We start from the raw sequence: 22,203 nt of genomic DNA on the forward strand, positions 1-22,203 counted from the left end.
CTTTAGGAACTTTAGTTTATGTTTCAAGTATCTCTTCTGACTTGTTGCAGACTTCTCAAAAAGACTGGAAGGTGAATCCATACATTGTTTTGAAGTCATTGCAACTGTCATTACCCCCAGGACATTATCCTTAATAGAATCAAATATAATTCTCCTTGCTTTTGCCTGGTTTCTATCAAAAGCAGCCCCCACAGCAATGGAGATAGGGCGCTCTGGTTCATAATTGATAAAGGGCGCTCTGGTTCGAAGGATGCTAGTGATCCTCATCTTCCAAAAATGAAAGTTCGAGGACCATTCCAATCCATCTTCCTTCTGAACAACAATGGAGGAGGAAGCCATAACTCAGCTTGCAAATAAACCTTGTGTAGATTTAGAAAAATAAGCCTCTGATCTATGTGGAGTTTGAATGCTGCAAGTCAGAGCTTTACACACCCTACTCTGATACCATGTTAAAATTTTCTTAAGTCAAGATGACTACTGTTCTATGTTTCTTTATCAAATAACCCAGATCTTGAATTACTTCAATAACATAATTAAAATTCTGAACTTGTAGCAGTCACATATATAGCTGAAAATATAAACAACAGAAACTAACTTTTCAAGTACACATGAAATTCTGTTCTTCAAATCAACTTATTGTAAATGATCAAAAACTTATAAGGACACCTCAAAACTGAGGTTTTCAGCCTTCTAGACACTCAGATTTGCTAGATCTGCTTGCTGTTCACTTAGATCTGCACTCAGATTTGCTAGATCTGCTTGCTGTTCACTTAGATCTGCACTCAAATTTGCAAGATCTGCTTGCTGTTCACTTAGATCTGCACTCAGATTTGCTAGATCTGCTTGCTGTTCACTTAGATCTGCTAGATCTAACTACTGGATATGAATGTAGGTACTTTAATTTCTTTAGATCTGATTATCAACATGCATAAGTAATTGAAATAAACTGTTAAAATACTCAAACACATCAATACACAAGATTTACCCTGGGGAAACCCAATAAGGGAAAAAGATGTCAGATCTTAAGCAACCCGGACTAGATCTGAGCTTATATGAAGTAGATTTGAAGATTACTTGGGTGCATTGCAGAAAAATAGACCAGATCTGGGCGAAATGACTGCTGAACTTTGAATGCTTATTTCTAACAGTTGAGAACTTGAAACCTTGGGCGTTCAAGAGGGATAGGTGTGCCTTTGAGAGTAGATGAAAAACTGCAAAAAAAGAACTTGTGTAGCGAATTGCTTTCTCTTGGTCCTTTTATCATTTCTCTTGGCTAGAATGGAGCACCCAGATTTAATCTTGTATTGACATTGGATATGTTTCATGATCCTTCTAGAAGACTCCATGCGAGAGGGGTTATCAACTTAAGTTGTTCTCCCTAGACACAAGTGCGCCCCCTCTCTTCTAATTTTACATTTAAATCTATAATATAATAACGCCTTTAAACTCAGGCAAACTTAGGCTTTTAGCCTTTACATCATAATATTACATTATAATATCTCAACTAGTCACTACTACTAGGACTAGGATGTTATGTAAAAAATTAGTTAACTTAGGTTTATTATTTAATTTTAATTTTAATTAGACGAAAGGGCACGATCATAAGATCATGCCCTCTCCCAAAGGGTGTCCATGGCGGTATATAAGCCAGGCACCAGCAATTGTAATAGCATCATCTGTAATTTCATCTTTTAATAAAATAATTATACATATTTTCTGCGTATCAGAAGTTTTTTTACTTCATTTGGGATCAGAGCAGGTCGATTCTCCGGCTGTACATCCGCTGACTCTGTTGTTTGCTGTATAAACCGTATTGGTCCGCTGCACCTGTCCGCTGGCCATCCACACATATTCATCACTGTTCCGCTGTCCGCCATTTCGCTGCATTGTATCGTGCCACAGCACGTCCATCTCTGCCCACCGTAGCTTCCACAACCCACGCTGTTCAAGCGTCATAGTCTGCAGTCTTCCGCACCTGTACGCAGTCTACAGCACACCCTGCCCCTGTTCTGCCATCCGCTATCCGTCGCATCTGCAGAGTGCATCCGATCCAAATCTGGTACGCACGCTGAAAATTGCCCAGGTTCTGCGGTAATATCCGCTGGAGGCATTGGTCGTAACGCTTGGGGTGAACGTAACATATATCATATATATCATATATAACATATATTATATATCATATGTTTAAATATTACATATATAATTAAACGTTTATTTATATATAATATATATAACATATATATATATATTATATTATATATAACATATATAATTTAATTAATTAAATTTATTTTAATTAATTAAAAGTTTTATATATATAAAAAGGTAATTTAATTAATTAAATTAATTTTAATTAATTAAAATTTATATATATAAAAGTTAATTTAATTAATTAAATTTATTTTAATTAATTAAAATTTATATGTATAAAATTTATTTTAGGTAAAAAAAAAAAAGAGGAAAAATATTTTCGCTGGCAAATAAATACACGCCCCCGCAAACCCGCTCAATGTCGACAATGACAATGGCGGATTTCCAAAAAAAAATTGTTGGATGCAGAGCATAAGATAAATAGCAACCATGATGAGGTCAATAAAAGATTAAATGAATTCCAGATCAAGCTTGGGGAGCAAGCTGATGAAATCAAAAATCTTCACGATACGACAAATCGAATAGAAATAAAGATGGAAAATTACCATGTCCAGACAGAAGCAGGGATCAGAGAGGTCTTAACAATGCTGAAAAGTCTGTGTAAAAGGTCGAATTGTACACCCGAACAACTACTAAAAGAAGGTGAAGAGAATCAAGAACACATCTCGTCAGATTCAACTAAGTCCACAGACTCTCATGACAAAGTTGAATCCCCAAAAAAATCAGCGACACCCCACCAAGAAGCAAGTAACACAGCCTTTACAAACAAGCAACTCTGGGATAACTTTACCAATCAACACCCTTTTTTTGCTCAACTAGTAGCAACATACCAGCAAAGGGCAAAAGTCGAGATGCCTAAATTCGATGGAAACGAAAAAAACAATGTTGCATGGATAAATAAAGCAGAAGAATACTTTGAGATATATGACATCAATGACGATGATGAAAAGCTCAAGCATGCATCCATGAAAATGGAAGGAGAAGCATATAACTGGTATATGTGGTGGAAAAAAACAACACATGTCATTAGCTGGAGAAAATTTAAAGATGCATTCTTTAAAAGATTCCAAGGTGTAAGAGAAGAAGAGTTCTTTTCAAAACTCATCAAGTTACGAGAAAAAGGAAGTGTGGACGAATACACTCAAGAATGGGAGACCTTAGTAACATGAGTACCTGGGTTATCAGAATCTCATTTAATTCAGTCATACATCTCGGGACTCAAAACCCATTTACAAGCAGAACTTGAGATGCATGACATTACATCTATAGAAGTAGCAAGACGAAAAGCAAAAACAACCGAAAAGAAATCTGAACCAATATTTTGGTCAACAGCGGAAAAAGCTTATGCAAGACGAAGGATACCCCAGTATGTGGACTCAAATAATACAAGATATGTTCCACCACATCGTCGTGAAGATGAAAAACCTAATGTGGAAATGCAAAGGATAAAAGAGGGTAAATGTAAACGTTGTGGTGAGAAGTGGGACCCCAAACATAGATGTGCTAAAGGAAAAGAACCAAAGAACCTATATAATTGTGAAGCAACCAATGATTCAAACAGTGAAGATTATGACATAGAAGACACAAAAGACACCCCAGAATTCTCACCAGAATTAGATGATGGAAGTATTCCACAAGTGTCATTATCAGCTATGACAGGTATATCACAACCTCAGACTTTAAAGTTAAAAGGACACATAAAGAAGAACAACGTAGTGGTTCTCGTCGACTCTGGAAGCACACACAATTTTTTAGATGCAACTGTGGCAAAGAGACTCAATATCTTTTCATTTCCCTTACCAAACATGAAAGTGATGGTAGCTAATGGTAAGAAGATTGAAAAGATAGGGAAATGCCATAAGGTCAATTTGCAGATTCAAGACTTTAATCTAGAGTCTCCATTCTTCACAGTACCGTTAGGAGGAGTAGATGTAGTCTTAGGTATCCAATGGTTACGAACTTTAGGTACTTATGCCGCCAACCATCAAGTGCAATTTATAAAATTCAAATGGGTAGGTCAGAAGTACAAGCTACACGGATTCCAAGCACCAGAAAATCAAGTTGTATCATCATCTCAGATGATGAAACTAAGTCGAAAAGGAGCACCCGCTTATGTAGTACAATGTCACCAGTTAGAGATGTTATCTGCAAATATGACCAGAGAAGAGTCACCAGAGATACAAGATTTGATTCAGAAGCATGAAAAAGTATTTCAAGACCTACCTATGAAGATGCCACCTAATAGGGAAATTGAGCATACAATAGAAGTCAAGGCAGGGTCAGACCCTGTCAACATCAAGCCATACCGATATCCACATCACCAAAAAACGGAACTTGAGAGATTAATCCAAGACCTTTTAAAGTGTGCGACCTTGATCATCTTAGAATATTTGATCAAGTGGAAGGACTTACCCGAAGAAGACGCTTTCTGGGAGAAGGAATCATTCTTCAACAACATCCGTTGTTACTTATGCTTTGAGGACAAAGCATTCTTTCGAGAGGAAGGCAATGTTATGTAAAAAATTAGTTAACTTAGGTTTATTATTTAATTTTAATTTTAATTAGACGAAAGGGCACGATCATAAGATCATGCCCTTTCCCAAAGGGTGTCCATGGCGGTATATAAGCCAGGCACCCGCAATTGTAATAGCATCATCTGTAATTTCATCTTTTAATAAAATAATTATACATATTTTCTGCGTATCAGAAGTTTTTTTACTTCAAAAACTGCAAAACTGCAAAAAAAGAACTTGTGTAGCGAATTGCTTTCTCTTGGTCCTTTTATCATTTCTCTTGGCTAGAATGGAGCACCCAGATTTAATCTTGTATTGACATTGGATAAGTTTCATGATCCTTCTAGAAGACTCCATGCGAGAGGGGTTATCAACTTAAGTTGTTCTCCCTAGACACAAGTGCGCCCCCTCTCTTCTAATTTTACATTTAAATCTATAATATAATAACGCCTTTAAACTTAGGCAAACTTAGGCTTTTAGCCTTTACATCATAATATTACATTATAATATCTCAACTAGTCACTACTACTAGGACTAGGAGTTTACATGACTCAAGGCTTTTGCATAGACATTTTATATAGACATTTTATCACTCTCTCAACCAGCATGGTCCATTCACCTGCAATTACATTTAAGTACTTATGTTCAAGATAACAATAAGAAGAAGGTCTTTTCCATGTGATCATTTAGTACTACAACTTGGACACTTGTTGGGGTAAGCCTAGGAAGGGTCAGGTTCTAGGTAGTCACATCACAACAAGCCAAGGAGTCGATCACACATGCCAGTACTAGCTCACAAGACTTCTTCATTCGTCCTGACTCTTGCTAGACTTAGTCCTGACTGTTTCTCAAAGAGCTCACAAGACATTGCCTTGGATTTCGCACATGGCTCACTAGGCATCAGTGTGGAAAAAGTCTGGAAAAAATCTCGATTTAATCCTAAAAACGCGATTTTTTGAACTAAACGATTTAATCCCCCGACTTTTTGGCGACTTTTTCACATAGGAAAAAATCCCGATTTTTTCCTTATACTCCCGATTTAATCGGGAGTCGACCCAAAAAATCTGCCTCCCTTCCCAGGTCGCGGATAAAGAGGCCGCAAAGGTGAAAACACTGTAAATTGAAGCTTCCATCCATGCATTTTCAAGTTATTGCATTGTATTGTTTGTCATACTTCTTGCGAGCATAGTATTCTCATTTGTAATCTGTTAGTTTTGAGGTTAAGATTATGTTTTTGTTTTCCAAGGAAAAACAAATCTTTATACTTCATATTTCTAGTTAGAAAGCAAAGTATACATTGGCTAAGCCTCTAGGCTTTCAGTGATCCAGACTCTAACAGCCACTGCCCCTTCAAAAGATTACAAAAGTACCAAAAGGACATGCATACAATAGTCTTCCGTAGAAAGAACCCCACACCATCAAAAACATGGTTACAGTTGTTGAATGCTTCCAGAAGAAACAAGAAAGAGGAAACAAGAAAGAGGAGGTCATGAAGATCAAATAGCAACAACCTGTCCAAAAAAAACAAAACCAGTGCCTCAAAAAAGAACCCATTTTTCAGACAGGAACAAAGTACCTGTGAAATCTTGTGATAATAAAGATCCTTCCTGCAATGAGAGCACATTTTGAAAGGGAATCTTCTTTAGTGGTGAACTCCTTGTAAATGTGGGCAAAGGTTATGTATCAGAAGTGGATTTTACCTCCAAGAGTTTTTGAATAATAGATGCCAAGGCTAGGTTAGTAATCTAACATCTACTGTTTTCTCAGAAAATTAGCAGCTTGGAGTCACCAAGCGTTAATTTTCACATCTACTGTGATACTCACTGTTAATTTTCATTGGACCTACCACCTGACACCTTATTACCCAAGCAAATTACAATCTACTGAATAAATGCATGACTTATTTCTTAATACAATTAGCGGAAACAAAAATTAAAAGGGGAAAAGGATCTCAGTGACTGATTACTTGATGACTTTTAGATGACTCATGATATACATTTATTATATTTTTTGTTGATATTTTGACTCTTGAGAGTTGAGACTCAGACAGGACCCAAAATTCAGGAGTTGATTCACTATTTTGATATGTGATGTAGCATTAGACTTCATATACATATTATATATTAGCTTTCTTTACATGTTTATGTGGAAATGCATTTATTTGATGTTGTGGATACTCTAGATGTTAAAATAAAAAAAAAAAAAATGAATAATTTTGTGCTTTTTTAATTTTGCCGACTTTTTGCCGATTTTTTCAAAAAACTCCCGACTTTGACGAGTTTTTCAACTTTTGGACCCTTGCCGAATTAATTCCGACTTCGACTTTTTCCACATTGCTAGGCATCCACTAGCAGCTCCTTCATCCTGGCTCTTGTCAAAGCTCACAAGGCTTCTACCTTCGCCTTGACTTTTGCAGTGACTCACAAGATTTATTGATTCTCCAAATCTTCCCTGGCTAGCCTCAGGGTGGCCATTTAAGGCCTCTCATTGGAGAATGACTTCCGATGCTGCTATTTTCAACAATTTGACCGTGTTGTGTTGTGACAGTAAAGATGATAAGGCCTTACATTGATAGTTGCAGTTGTAAATCATGACATTGCCCAAGCAATCTGAACTATACTATAGTCTGTTTAATGTTAAGGTGACCATGAAATTGATGAGGCAAGAACCTGAAACAATACTGGATTTGGGTTGGGCAAACACTAGAGTTTGTGGATATGACTTTTGTTTTTCTCATCCAATAACATCAACACTAAAGGATTGTTACCATGAATGCTTGTAGACTATCTTGAAATTTGTGCAATAACTGGAAGGATATCTTCTTGTTGATTTTCATTGTAAACTGAACCCCTTTCCATTGATGTCAAAGGGTGAGGTAAGGAGAAATGATTATTGGTTTTTCCATCACAACAACCAAAATTTGTGGTTTTTCCCTTTTTGTGTTTCCACTTATATCTGATGTCTTAATGTGTTTCATGAGCTGCTTGTATGTTTTTCTGTGACTTCATAGTTAATTGCTGAACACATACATAAATCTGCCAATACATTAAAGAAAGGGTTAAAAGGCTGAACACATATAAATCTGCTAATTGATTAAAGAAAGAGTTATAAGGCTGCAAAGAAAATTTGAAATTGGTCCTTTAAAAGACACAATTACTCTTTCACCTCCCTTCTTAGTAATTGCTTGTTTTCAACATCGTATGGGCTCAAATAAAACAAATTGTTACCCTTAGGGTGAGAATTCGAAGCCAAAATAAACATAGTAGATGACCAGCTAGACACAATAAAAATAGACATCATATGGCAGCAGGAACAGAGCCCACTTCTGGTGGAGATCTGGATTGGGGCGTGACTTATTAATCAACAGGTGAAGCACGGTCCCATCTTGTGCTGTCTAGTTGCTCAGGACGCTTTTCTGTGTGAATGGTCAACTCCAACCAGGGAAATTAATCTTTTTAGGTCAAGGGTCAGGTGAGCTGTGGCATTCCCTGCCCTGGTGCTTATTACATTCACACACTGTCAGTTGTACATATGGCACGGTCTGCTGTCAGATCTGGGAGAGTGGGCTGAGCCAGGCTGAGAATGAACCTTGGCAGGAGCTAGGTGCATGGGTTTATTCTATTCCTCAGCACTGTAGAAGCCTCCTGAGACACAATAGATCGAGTTTCATGTTGTGAACTTGCACTTATTTGATTTTGATATGGACTGAGCATAAGAATTATCACAGGGGATGTTTTGCTCTAAATACTTAAGGAGCAAAGCATAACATCGACTTTCTTTTATTTAGTGTTAGGTTTGAAGGGTTCTATTCTGTCAATATTGCCTTTGTCTACGACTTGCACTTCATCCTTTTTGACATGCTGTTTGAGTTATTTGGGAAGGCATAGTTGTTAAAAAACATAAAAAATAAACTTTAGTGAATGACTTAATACTCTCTTGACATTCACCTCACTAGTGAACCAAGGGCCAGTAAACTGGTTTCCATTAAAAAAAATTGGAACTTTAGTGAATGACTGAATACTCTATTGACATTAACCTCACTAGCGAATCTAGGACCAGTAAACTGGTTTCCATTATGACCCTGTCATGTAGTAATTGTTGCCACTTAAAAACATCATATATCCAATTGAGTCATCTGTCACTTCATAAACCACTTCAAAAAACCACCAATTCCAAACTTTTAGAATCTTATGTACATCAGTGATATCTGCTTTAGTGTACGTGATATGTTATTTGAGTAAATGAGGTGCTACAGGGTGAAAACAGGACCTGTATCTTTGAAGGAGGAAAGAAACGTCTCCTGCTTCCATGAGACACTTTCTTTTACAAACTATGAGAGCTCAGAAACTTATTTACATAGTTATAAACTCCATCATAAATCTGTTGTGTCCTGCCATGTGAGTATATGTCACCAGTTAGAGGAAACATTAGTTATTCATATAAGAGTTAAGGAAAAAGGTAGCTTTATATGTATTGTTCCTTGGGCAATTCATTAGATTTTGCTCTAGATTTTTAATTTCTTTGCTGTATAGAATATAACGATAATTAATGGGCTGTTTGTGAATGTTTCAGCCAGGATTTATTTGAAAAAATAGTTATCAAAGAAATGGAAGAGTGCTGTGCCGTTTGTGCAGAACCACTTGAGTGGTTGGCCTATGGGCCATGTGGCCACCGCGATGTGTGCTCAACTTGCACTGCAAGGCTGCGGTTTATCCTTGATGATAAAGTTTGTTGCATTTGTAAACAGGAATGCCCTACTGTTGTGGTAACTAAGGTATAGTTACTTCAAAGCACTGTACTTTTTGTGGATGAATGCCAAAACTACTCTTCTTTCTACTGATTGCAATTATATAAAATTTGTAATGGAAGGTGATTTCTGTAACATGTCAGCAGGCTCTAGGAGACTATACCAAGGGAGTAGGGGATTTTGGTACTCTACCAGTTGGGACAAATGAGGGAAAACTAGGCAATTATTGGTTTCATTCAGACACACAAGCTTATTTTGATGATGAGCAACATTACAAAATGATCAAAGCAATGTGCGAGTTGAGCTGCAGTGCCTGTGACAATACAAATGGGACTCAAGAGCCACAAAAAGAGTTCAAAAAACACGTTCAAGAGTTCAAAGACAAGGATCAGTTGACGAGGCACTTATTTCATGCACATAAACTACATATGTGTGCTTTATGCCTGGAAGGTCGAAAAGTAAGAATAATTTTGGTTTTTAGTTAACCTTTATTTTTCATTTAAATTTAAAAATATTGACGATTCAAGAAATGCCAGCCTCCTATCACTCGACATTTACAGTCCTATTTCTCAACATTTACTGAATGTGCTACAGCTGTAGACATCAATTGTTTCCCTTTGGTCCTCTATATTTACACAGCCACTATGAAATTGCAAGGGAAACATTTATGCATGATTGACATTTGACGATGGCTTTACTTGAATGTGGTTTTCAGAATTGGAAATATAAAACAGTACTTCAAGCTGCTACTTGGTTTGCTTGGTTCTTATAGAAGAGCTAGTCTGCAAGTCTCTAATTTTCTCCAGTTTGGTATTTGAATCAATATTAAAAACATTCAAATTAGTAATTATAGTTTATACAGTTTTTTCCACTTGTAATATAAGGATTCATCTTTTTAGTGACAAGACTTATATCAGACTTCAAGTTTTATACCTCAATTTGGAAGACACAGTCTTTTCATTTAGGAATAGCCTAAGACAAACTGGTATTTTTTGCATTGCTATTTCATTTCTGGTAGTTCTATACAAACTAACAGCCATCATGGTTTGCTGCTTATTCCAATATTGGAATCAGATTTTTATTTGTGAACAGAAGCTTTAGTTAACCTTTATTTTTCATTTAAATTTAAAAATATTGACGATTCAAGAAATGCCAGCCTCCTATCACTCGACATTTACAGTCCTATTTCTCAACATTTACAGAATGTGCTACAGCTGTAGACATCAATTGTTTCCCTTTGGTCCTCTATATTTACACAGCCACTATGAAATTGCAAGGGAAACATTTATGCATGTTTGACATTTGACGATGGCTTTACTTGAATGTGGTTTTCGGAATTGGAAATATAAAATGGTACTTCAAGCTGCTACTTGGTTTGCTTGGTTCTTATAGAAGAGCTAGTCTGCAAGTCTCTAAATTTCTCCAGTTTGGTATTTGAATCAATATTAAAAACATTCAAATTAGTAATTATAGTATATCCAGTTTTTTCCACTTGTCATATAAGGATTCATCTTTTTAGTAACAAGACTTATATCAGACTTCAAGTTTTATACCTCAACTTGGAAGACAGTCTTTTCATTTAGGAATAGCCTAAGACAAACTGGTATTTGTTGCATTGCTATTTCATTTCTGGTAGTTCTATACAAACTAACAGCCATCATGGTTTGCTGCTTATTCCAATATTGGAATCAGGTTTTTATTTGTGAACAGAAGCTTTATACCTGGGCTCAGCTACAACAACATTTATCTAGAGGGGACTCAGAAGTGGATGGCAGTGAGATAGAAAGGGGAGGTTTCATGGGCCATCCAATTTGCAACTTTTGCAGGAAACGATTTTATGGAGACAATGAAATTTACTTGCACATGTCAAGTGAACATTACACTTGCCACATATGCAAAAGGTGAGTCTGTTTGCACGCAAAGTGTTTGGTAGCATTATTACTTGTTTTAATGTTTGATATATTAGAGTCTCGAACATCAAAATTCATATGCAATTGCAGAAGGCACCCCGGGAACTTTGCTTATTATCGGAATTACAATGATTTGGAGGTAAGGTGTCATCAGTAAGTAGTCTGAGGGGAAGTACTTATTATGTGTCACTGCTCCATTCCAAATACTTTCATAAGAATGGATGATTTGAATTATTGTGGCATGATGTTATTACAGGAACACTTTAGTCGAGAACACTTCCTATGTGAAAATATGGATTGCCTTGCAAAAAAGTTTCTTGTATTTGCATCAGAAGCAGAGTTGAAGGTTTGTATTTTCTTCTCATAATTTGATATAGTTGCTGTTAATTTTAATCCCAATGTTGATATAAAACTTCTCTAACGTTTAGGCTTATTGTCCAAAACAGAGAAATTGAGGGAACAATAGCTGTGGTAGTCGATTGAATGAACTTTGATTTTACTTTCAAACCATGGGTTTGTGCCATGCTTTTTTTCTCTCTCATATGCCTTTGCAGGAAGGATCTAAGCTACATAATTATGCAATATTATTTTCAGAGGCATAATGTGATTGAGCATGCCGGAAATATGTCCCGATCTAAACGCCATGCTGCACTTCAAGTACGTGCTTCTTTTTCTATTTTTCTTTTATTGTGTTTATCTCTAATAGTCAAAATGGACATGTTGAGATCAGGATAATCTATGGCAGACCAAACATTAAATAGTCTAGGATTTGGATGGTAGATGCTAGCATTGGCTGCTATGGCATCAATAGCTTGGTGACTAAAGAATCAATTTTTTTCTTTTCTATCAAATTTTACTTGTGTTATTGGAATTGGTTTAATTACTACTATTTTCTTCATGTTGTAAATTTGGTGATTTTGTCAAAAGGTTTTTTTTTTTTTTTTGTTATTGTGTGGATGGGGGGGCTGTGGGGTGTGAAATTTTATTCTATTGCAGCTACTGGAAATTATTTTTCTAACTCAAAAATTAATTTTGCAGTTTATTTGCTACGGCAAATAACAAATAAAATCACAGCTGCAATTTTCACCATAAAAATACTGCGGAAAATAAAACACTGGAAACTGAGAAATTCTAGCACACACACAATAATTTCGACATAGTTATTTTTGGACAATTGTTCTCGGAAAAACCCAACTTGGGAAAAACGGTGCAATAGATGATGGTTTTATTATTAATATTTAACAACAATTTTGAGTACAATAATTTAGATGCCCAACTGGCAATCTAATATGAGGAAAATACGGGCAAAAAATATTTGAGAATTTTCTCTCACCCCACTACTATTTTCTACCTTCGAAATAGCTTCCCTAGCCTCTGCGCAGAGCTCCCTGCATCACCCTCTGCGCAGAGCCTACGCTGCCCCCCTAGAGATTTCGGCCTTCCTTCCTTCGACTCTTCCGGGAACTGGAAATTTTCCTCCCGAAATGCTACTGCTCTCCTCTTCCACCTGCTACTCACCCTTTGACTTTTATCATCTTTGCTGAGTTGCTGCTACTGAGAAAATAGAACTGCCTGGGCAATTGAGTATCTGCAATGGATGATTTTTTCATCACCACATCGACTTCCTTTTATAATTCACTGTTGGAGCATCAATGATCAAGATTAAAACTTAATCAATGGCTAGGATTATTTCTGTATCGATCCGTGTAAGTTTCTAGATGATTCTCACCGTATCTCATTTAATACTGATTAATTAACCATATTCCCCAAGTTTAGACTTAGAAAATATTTAAAAATAGGGTAATAATCTAATTGAGACACTTTTAGGTAGAATTTCCAGAAATGATTTCTGGGTTTTGGAGATCTCATGTATTTTAGCCTCTCCACAAAATTTCAAGGCTAGAACACATCCGATGCTACAAAAACTAACACTCCCTCTTGGAAAGGGAAGTGTTCTAGTGTTGCTGCACACCCTGTTTCTACATCACCTCCTATCACGCTGCTGTGTCTGGTCATATTGCCCACCAACCACTGCGTAACTCTGATATATGCTGCATCTGTGCTGCTGCTGACACTGCTATACTGCTGCCATCACTGCCCCTGCGCTGCAACTCCCTCTTCATTTGTTGCTGCTGCAATTGCAACACCTGCAACTGAAGAGCATCCAAAATAGCCTATCCCTGCTACTGAAACGGGTTCTCCACCATACCCATATGTTCTCTAAAATAGATGAACTTAGCTCTCCCTAGAGCTTTCGTGAGTATATCTGCAACCTGCTCTTTTGTAGGAACATATTGTAGCTGGACTGCTCCACGTTGTACACAATCTCTGATAAAGTGACATCGAATATCGATGTGCTTCGACTTGTCATGAAACACTGGATTCTCAGATAGCTTTATGCAACTCTGATTATCACAATAGACACTGGTCGCCTCCATCCTTTGCCTGAACAAGCTTACTAGAAGCTTCTGAAGCCATATAGCTTTGCACGTAGTTGTGTTGGCTTCCATATATTTTGCTTCTGCAGAGCTTAGTGCTACTGACTTTTGCTTCCTGCTACACCAAGAAACCATCCTTGATCCAACATTGGAGCAGTACCCGGAGGTACTTTTCTTGTCCACTGAACTACGTTCGCAATCTGCATCTGTGTACCCACAAAGTTTGACGTCATCTCCTCGAGTATATTTCAACCCATACTCGACTGTGCCGTGAATATATCTCAGAATATGCCTCGTTGCTGCCTAATGTACCCTTTTTGGTTCTACCATGAACTGACTAAGGGTATTGACTATGAAGCAGATATCTGGCCTAGTGTTGATCAGATACATGAGAGACCCAATGAGCTATCTATACAAGGTGGGGTCGACATCCTTGTCATTTGATGTGTCTATCTTCTTCTAGTTGGTAATCGTGCATTCTAAACCTCTTCAGAATATTTGTAGTGTATCTTCCTTGCCCAACGAAGATCTCCCCATCCTTCTGCCACACTTCCAATGCTAGGAAATATTGCATCAACCCCAAATCCTTCATGTCAAATTTTGCTGCTAGGTTCTTCTTGCAATGCTCTATGAGCCCTGATGATCATGTAAAAAAGAGATCATCCACATACAAAACTAAAATGAGAGGCTCATTCTCTACCATCAAATAGTAGAGGTTGGGATATGCATCACTCTTGACGAACCCCATCTGTTGCAAGTAGGTGTCAATTCTACCATACCATGCCCTGGGAGCTTGCTTGAGTCCGTAGAGAACTTTCTTCAATTTGCACACATGCATGCACCTTCCTGAGTGTCAAAGCTTTCTGACTGTTCTATGTACACTTCTTCCTCTATCATCCCGTCCAAGAAGGCTGCCTTGACGTCCATCTGGTGAATTTTCCATCCCATCTGAGCTACTAGAGATATAACTGACCGGATAGAAGTGTTTCTGGCAACTGGGGCGAAGGTCTCCTCATAATCTATCCCTTCTTTCTGTGCATACCCCTTTTCCACGAACCTAGCCTTGTACTTTTCCACACTGTCGTTTGCTGCATATTTGATCTTATAGATCCATCTCGAACCTACAACTGATCTGTCTTCTGGCCTTGGCACTACCTCCCAAACATCATTCGTCATGATAGATCTATACTCTTTTACCATGGCATGTACCCACACCTGATGCTGTGCGACCTCCTGAAAGTTGGAAGGTTCTGCAACCTGAGCTACCAATGCTTGGTACCTGTCAGGCTGTCTGCACTGTCTCTTGCTCGTCCTAGGAGTTCCAATAAACTCCTCTGCATCTCTTAATGTTTGACGAACCTCTCTGCTAGCTCGTGGCAGGTTTTGCCAGCTCCTCCTCATCCTGTCTCTGCTGCTTCATCTGCTGAGAACTCCTAGGATTTCCTGCACTTGAGGAATACTGGTGCTGGTCACTGTACTTGACCCTTGTGACTGCCCTCCTGCCTGTCCCATTGGCTGCCCCTGTTGCTAGACTAAAGGAGCTTCTACTAACTGATTTTGATCACCTACAAGCATTTCACGAGACCCCCTGAAAGCTTGGTCCTCCATGAAATTCATGTCTCGCCTTACTACTATCTTCCTATTGCTAGGAATGTAGATTTTGAATGCCTTTGAGGTTTCGCTGTACCCAACGAAGAACCCCTTCTCTGCAGTCTGATCCAGTTTGGTCCTTTTATCATTTGGCACGTGACAATAAGCAATGCTGCCAAAAATTCTGAGGTGGCTAACTTTTGGCTTCTTCCCTGTGAAGACTCCTTCTGGCGTTTTCTTCCCCAATGCTCTATGAGGAGTCCTGTTCTGAATATACACTGCAGTGTTACATGCTCCTGCACACAGAAATCTGTGTAGGTCTTGGTCATATAACTTAGCCTTTGCAACTCCATCAATGGTTCTGTTTTTCCGCTCTGCTACACCATTCTGCTATGGATTATATGGAGATGTCCATTCTCTCTTGATGCCTTCCTTCGCACTAAAATTTGTGAAGTCTTTATCAATATATTCTCCACCATTATCTGAGCGAAACACCTTAATCTTCTTGCTTGTCGCATTCTCCACGAGAGCTTTAAACTCTAAAATGATTGAAGACCTCACCCTTGGTCTTCAAGAAGTAAATCCGGGTTTTCCTAGAATGATCATCAATAAAGGTGACGAAATATTCGGCACCACTGAGAGCTCTAGTGGACATCGGGCCACAAATATCTGAGTTTATAAGTCCTAACACGCCATCAACTCTGCTGTCACTTCTTGGAAATGCTGCCTTAGCATACTTCCCAAGTACGCATCCTCTGCACACATCATCATGTTTAGTGCCAAGTTCAGGAACCCCTATTACCGTTTCTTTGAGCATCCTAAGTGCTCCATGGTGTAGATGTCCCATTCTCCTGTGCCATAACTCATTCAACTCCTTCCCACTGCTATTGTCACTGCTTATCAGTGCCATTGGAGAATCGATTTGTAACCGATACAACTTGTTACTTCGGACTCCATTCTATCTTACCTTTTTCCAGCTCGGGTGTTTGACATACACTTTCTTCCCTACAAAGTGAATATCATACCCCTTATCCTGTAACTGGGATACTGAAATCAAGTTCATATCCAATCCTGGCACATGCAATACATCTGTAGCGTTGGTACGCTCGACTCCCCCTGAATATCTATGGTACCTCTCCCTATTGGAGTACATTTCGTTATGTTTCCCATAGTAATCTGGAAGTCCATTTGCTCCTCTTTGTAGCTAGAGAAATATTCTCTAACCCCTGTCATGTGAGCTGATGCTCCACTGTCTATATACCAGACTCCTTGTGAAGTTGATCCTGGTAAGCAAGCAAATTCGTCTTCCAATCTAGCAGACAAATCTGAAGTCTCCTGAATGTTACTTCTATCCATGGCTATACTAAAAAAAATTTAGTGTGCTATTCCTCTCTTCCACCTGACGCGGATTTTGCTTCTGCAACCTGTAGCAAAACCCTCTGCATCCAACCAGGAATCTGCTCAACGAAAAATTGAGTTGCAACTGCTCCCTCTGATTGCTAGGATCACTAATTTGGGCAATTCAATTTTCCTGCCTCCCTTCAACTGAAAATTGAACTGCTGCCTTAGCAACTTGGTCTGCATGTCAATGGATTGCGCTGCCTCTGAAAAATTTCGTCCTACTGCTCCCTCTGAGCAACAAAATTTTCCTCTTCACTACTGAGCTTCCCGGTTGATCACTTAAGCTCCGATACCATGTGAAATTTTATTCTATTTCAACTACTAGAAATTATTCTTCTAACTCAAAAATTAATTATGCAGTTTATTTGCTACGGCAAATAATGAATAAAATCACAACTGCAATTTTCACCATAAAATTACTGTGGAAAATAAAATAATGGAAATTGAGAAATTCTAGCACACACAATAATTTCGACATAGTTATTTTTGGACAATTGTCCCTGGAAAAACCCTACTTGGGAAAGCCGGTGTAGTAGATGAGGGTTTTATTATTAATATTCAACAACAATTCTGAATACAATAATTTAGATGCCCATCTGACAATCTAATCTGAGGAAAATACTAGAAAAAAATATTGTGAGAATTTTCTCTCACCCCACAACTATTTTCTACCTCCGAAATAGCTTCCCCACCCTCTGCGCAGAGCTCCCTGCGTCACCCTCTCCACCCTCTGCACAAAGCCTACACTGGCCCTCTCGAGATTTCGGCCTTCGTTCCTTCGACTCTTTCGGGAACTGGAAATATTCCTCCTGGAATGATACTGCTCTCCTCTTCCACCTGCTACTCACCCTTTGGCTCTATCTTCTCTACTGAGCTGCTGCTACTGAGAAAATTGAACTGCCTGGGCAACTGAGTATCTACACTAGATGATTTCTCCATCACCACATCGACTTCCTTTTATAATCCACTGTTGGAGCACCAACGACCAAGATTAAAACTTAATTAATGGTTAGGATCATTTCATGATCGATCCGTGTGAGTTTCTAGATGATTCTCACCTTATCTCAATTAATACTGATTAATTAGCCATTCCTTAAGTTTAGACTTAGGAAATATCTAAAAATAGGCTAATAATCTAATTGAGACACTTCTAGGCGGAATTTCCAGAAATGATTTCTGGGTTTTGGAGATCTCATGTATTCTAGTCTCTCCACAAAATTTTAAGGCTAGAACACATCCGATGCTACAAAAACTAACATGGGGGATGATTGTTTGGTTTTTATTGTGTCAGTTTACATGCATTGAAAATGTTGCCCTTCAATCCTTTCTATATGGAGCCCGATTTCGTAGTAATTGGCAGAAAGAAGATAAGGTGAAGCACACTAAGGTGTGATTAACGATACCTCTCCTGAAAATCTAACATACCCGGTGCCTCTGGCGCTGCAAAGAGCTGTGGCTCTGACGACTGCAAGGTCACCGTTTTAAGTACTATTAAAAGCAGGCTTCTCAAGCAAAGATGGATGGACACTGATCTCTCTATCAACCAAGCTTATGCTTGGAAGTAAATTTTATTTATGCAAAACTAACTTATATGCGAATGCTTCAGATGATGAGAAAAATTTAGACCCGAGGATTAGAAACACTTGTGTCACAAAATCCCTTAATCACCAAAATAAAATGTTCACTTTATTGGATGAAGACTTAAAAATAAACCCCTGAAAATATTAGAATTAAACCACAAGCTTATTTCAAATCTTTTTGATACAATTATAGCTCAAAGAGAACAAAAACTTCTTTGCAATCAATGTCAACAGATGTTAAAAAAATACTCAGTTTATGAAACAAAAGATATGCATTTTATCATAATACCATAACAAAGTACTTAATTTTCAGAAATTAGTTTTTAGGACAGCAGTAAGAAAAACTTTATGACAACAACAATATGACGATGAAAACAGTAAGCTATCAATGATATCTTTATGATGAAAATTTACTGAAAATTTTCCAAACTTGTCCACATGAATTATAAAAAAATTTCAGCCTGTTATGATGTGATTTCCAGAATCATATCAGATCGATATACTTATTACAGCTAGCAATTAAAACATGAAATAAGCCTAATGATAAATGTCCAATTCAAGAAATTAATTCCTTAATGTATTAGACAACTTAGACACTGATTTAGGCTAACCCACATGAAATTTTGCCACTGTTATATTTCAGACTTCAGAAACAGAATTATTCAGAGATAACAGTCACCCAAAATGTAGATCTAGGCCAGATTTTTGATAAACATCAAACATAAATGACTTATTAATGTATTTAACAATTTTTTTAGTTAATTTCAAACCACTTAGATGTGTTTTTCACCACTATTAGAAAGGTATATGACTGCTGCAGCAAATAGTGAGGAAAACGATGGTTTAGAGATCAAACCCTTAGGCCCTAGGCTTTGAAGATCACTTGCCCAAGTTGCCCAAAAAATTTCAATACCTAAAACACAAATTTTTACCAATTTTTCTGCAAAAACCCACCAATGATTAGCTTCAGAAAATCAAATATTCAAATTAGAAATGGAGCAAGGGGAATCTAGGGCTAATGAGAGCTAGCACTAGGCCCAATAGAACTAGCGTTGGGCTAGGAGAAGGCAGATTTGAGCCCCAAAACTTGAAACCCTTGTTATGAAAAAAATTATTTTGCTTCAGATCTTCATATTTATTGCAAAATCTTTAATGGCTGGCCTTGCAAAAATATTTGCGACAAGATATTGCCCTCCAGGGCCTAGATCTGTCTCAAAACTCCCAGATCTGCTTGAAAAAATCTCAGATCTGAAGATTTACTTGGCTGGTTTCCCAGATCTATTCCTGCAAACAATCTTTGAGTCCAGATCTTGCCCTCCAGGGTCTAGAATTAGCTCAGATCTGAAGATTTTCTTGGTTGATTTCTCAGATCTATTCCTGCAAACAACCTTTGAGCCCAAATCTTGCCTTCCAGGGTTAGATCTAGCTCAGATTCGAAGGTTTTCTGGGCTGATTTCTCAGATTTATTCTTGCAAACAATTTTTGAGCCCAGATCTTGCTCTCCAGGGTCTAGATCTAGTTCAGATCTGAAGATTTTCTTGGCTGATTTCTCAGATGTATTCCTGCACAAGTGAAAAGAGAAAAACCCAATACCCAATATATACAAAAATAGAGAAAATCCCAAAAACCCAACTGTTAAAATTCAAAATTATGTTACAAAATTTTAGATCTACACAAGTAAATAACAGATATATACAAATAATTTACAGATCTATCAGATCTGAGGAGTATGGGTCCAAATCCACTCTCAGATATGATAATCTAAGGCTCTTAATAGCCAGATCTATCAAAATTTCCACAAAATATTTAAAAGATTTTGAAATTTTAGACAGGTACTAGCCCAAAAATACCCTGCAGGAAAAATATTATCATTAGATAAATCCTGAGGCTTATATGAAGTAGGCTTTTCAAAAAATATGTGTTGAAAGTTGGCTGGTCCAACTGAAGACTATCCCCAAACGCTCAATGAGAACTTGAGAGATCTTCTGCAAACACTAGATCAACCATCAAATCAAGTAGAGAAATAGAACAACAATAAAATTCTGAAGCAATAGAGATATCTGCTATTTCAATCAAAATTAAAACTGTTACCCTAGATCCAACAAACTGAATAAGATACCTGTATTCAGATTATTCTAAGAGAGCTATTGATTGATAGTCTTCACATAATATTAAGTAGAAATTAAAACAATGTTACCATAAATTTATGAAGAGGAACACTACAACATGTTGAAACCCCAAAGACTTTGCATTAATTCAAAAAAGTATGCAAAAGAGCTTGAGAGCTTAGTACACGATCCAAAGATCAGATGAATTGACTGACAAATGTCTTCCTATTTAAAGATAAATCCTCCAACAGCTAGTTCGAGTGATCCTTGTCAAAGCAATCTTGACTATTGATGATGATCAAAATTTATTTTAATCTCATCCGTCGAAATTTTAAATTCTTGAGGAAATTCGAATTTTTCAGTTAAATGCATTTTAATTAATTCAAAAATTAATTTTTTGAATTAATTTCCTCAAAATTTTGACTTTGACTTAACCCCAGGGACCAAAGGCTTAAAATTTAGCAAAATAATTAATTTACCTTAGTTCCGGGACCTTCAAAAATTTGATTTTTAAGGACCGACGAATTTTGCCTTTAGAGAATTTAAATTTACCTACAACCTAGAATTAATTAAATTTCTGGCTTAGGATTTTAATTAATTTTTTGGCCAAAAAATTTAATTAATTAACCTATGAGGGGATAAATTATTTTTTCCAACCCTCAAGACACTTTACATCATAATTTTCATATTTTTACATCATAAAGGGGAAAACCCATTTGAAAAAAACCCTCACAAACTACCCATTTCTGCGACACAAATATAATCTAGCAGACCAAGCAATTTGTAATAAAATAACCTAACCAAATAGTTAGGATTATTCCCAAATCACTTTTACATAGATTCGATCTATAACACTAAGACTCGCCTAAGATCCCAGTGACAAAATCCATTCCGGCTTTGGGGTAAGGCTGAAGGAAAACTCTGCCGACTATTCGAGAATGGATCGGTGAGACAAAAAACCTTCCGGAATGTAGATCATCACCGGAAAAGTAGGTTTACCTAGGCAATTACATACACGACATGGATCTGCTGAGATTATTTACATTATGCACATGCAAAATGAGTTTACATTATAACATGATGATCACGCTGATGATGCTAGCTGAACGGCACAGACACGTCGATCAGACGCTATTCCTTTTGCAAAAAAAGGGGGTGTACTGCTATGGGTCGTTGACACGCAGTGGTCAACAGTACCTTTTATCATCTATGTTATTAAAGTGACTAGGAGGGTCAATTAATTAAAAGGGGGACTTGAGGGGGTCAATATGAGATTAGATTTTCACCATTGATCAAGAGAGGTTAAGATCTAATCTCAGCCCTTGATCTTAGAGTTAGGTCTTTCTCTTCATTATGAGAACAAAAAGGGGGAAAATGCACAAGAGAGCATTCATTCTTCATGTGTGAGATTGGAGAAGTGAAGGAGGAGGTTGAGAGGAAAAGTACAGCAGGAGAAGAGCTAGTACAACAACGTGTACAGCAAGGAGAGGGCATGCATTTCTGTTTGAGCATAGTACAAAAATGAGGTACTCTCCCAGCATTTATTGCAGTGATGTCAGTGCAGATTTCAAGGCAACCTAGGCCAAAATTTGAGGCAGTCCGGGCTGCATTAATTGCTGCCAGGAACAGAGTGAATTCTGAGATCTCAGGCGTGAATTTCGAGGTCTGACAGGCATTTATTGCAGCTTGAACTGCAGACCAGCATTGAAATCGAAGGGTTCAACATGATTTTCGAGGAAGAGTTTTTGCTAGGAAATTCATGAAA

At 37.5% G+C, this 22,203-nt stretch overlaps 1 protein-coding gene across 1 annotated transcript in view; it reads left to right on the top strand.

Moving 5' to 3' along the window:
* LOC149234034 (E3 ubiquitin-protein ligase hel2-like) overlaps positions 1 to 22,203 on the top strand; it is a 233,542-nt gene that overhangs the window by 139,083 nt on the left and 72,256 nt on the right. Inside the window, exons 2-7 of the mRNA XM_089371723.1 lie at positions 9,237 to 9,438; positions 9,558 to 9,869; positions 11,104 to 11,312; positions 11,412 to 11,460; positions 11,578 to 11,667; positions 11,916 to 11,978. Of these exons, the coding sequence (XP_089227849.1) occupies positions 9,271 to 9,438; positions 9,558 to 9,869; positions 11,104 to 11,312; positions 11,412 to 11,460; positions 11,578 to 11,667; positions 11,916 to 11,978 (891 nt within the window). The 5' untranslated portion in view covers positions 9,237 to 9,270. The remainder of the gene's footprint in view (positions 1 to 9,236; positions 9,439 to 9,557; positions 9,870 to 11,103; positions 11,313 to 11,411; positions 11,461 to 11,577; positions 11,668 to 11,915; positions 11,979 to 22,203) is intronic.

The sequence above is a fragment of the Pinus tabuliformis genome, chromosome 8, assembly GCF_031772625.1.
Source record: "Pinus tabuliformis cultivar Carrire ecotype Pingquan chromosome 8, CPIR1, whole genome shotgun sequence".
Classification (NCBI taxonomy): domain Eukaryota; kingdom Viridiplantae; phylum Streptophyta; class Pinopsida; order Pinales; family Pinaceae; genus Pinus; species Pinus tabuliformis.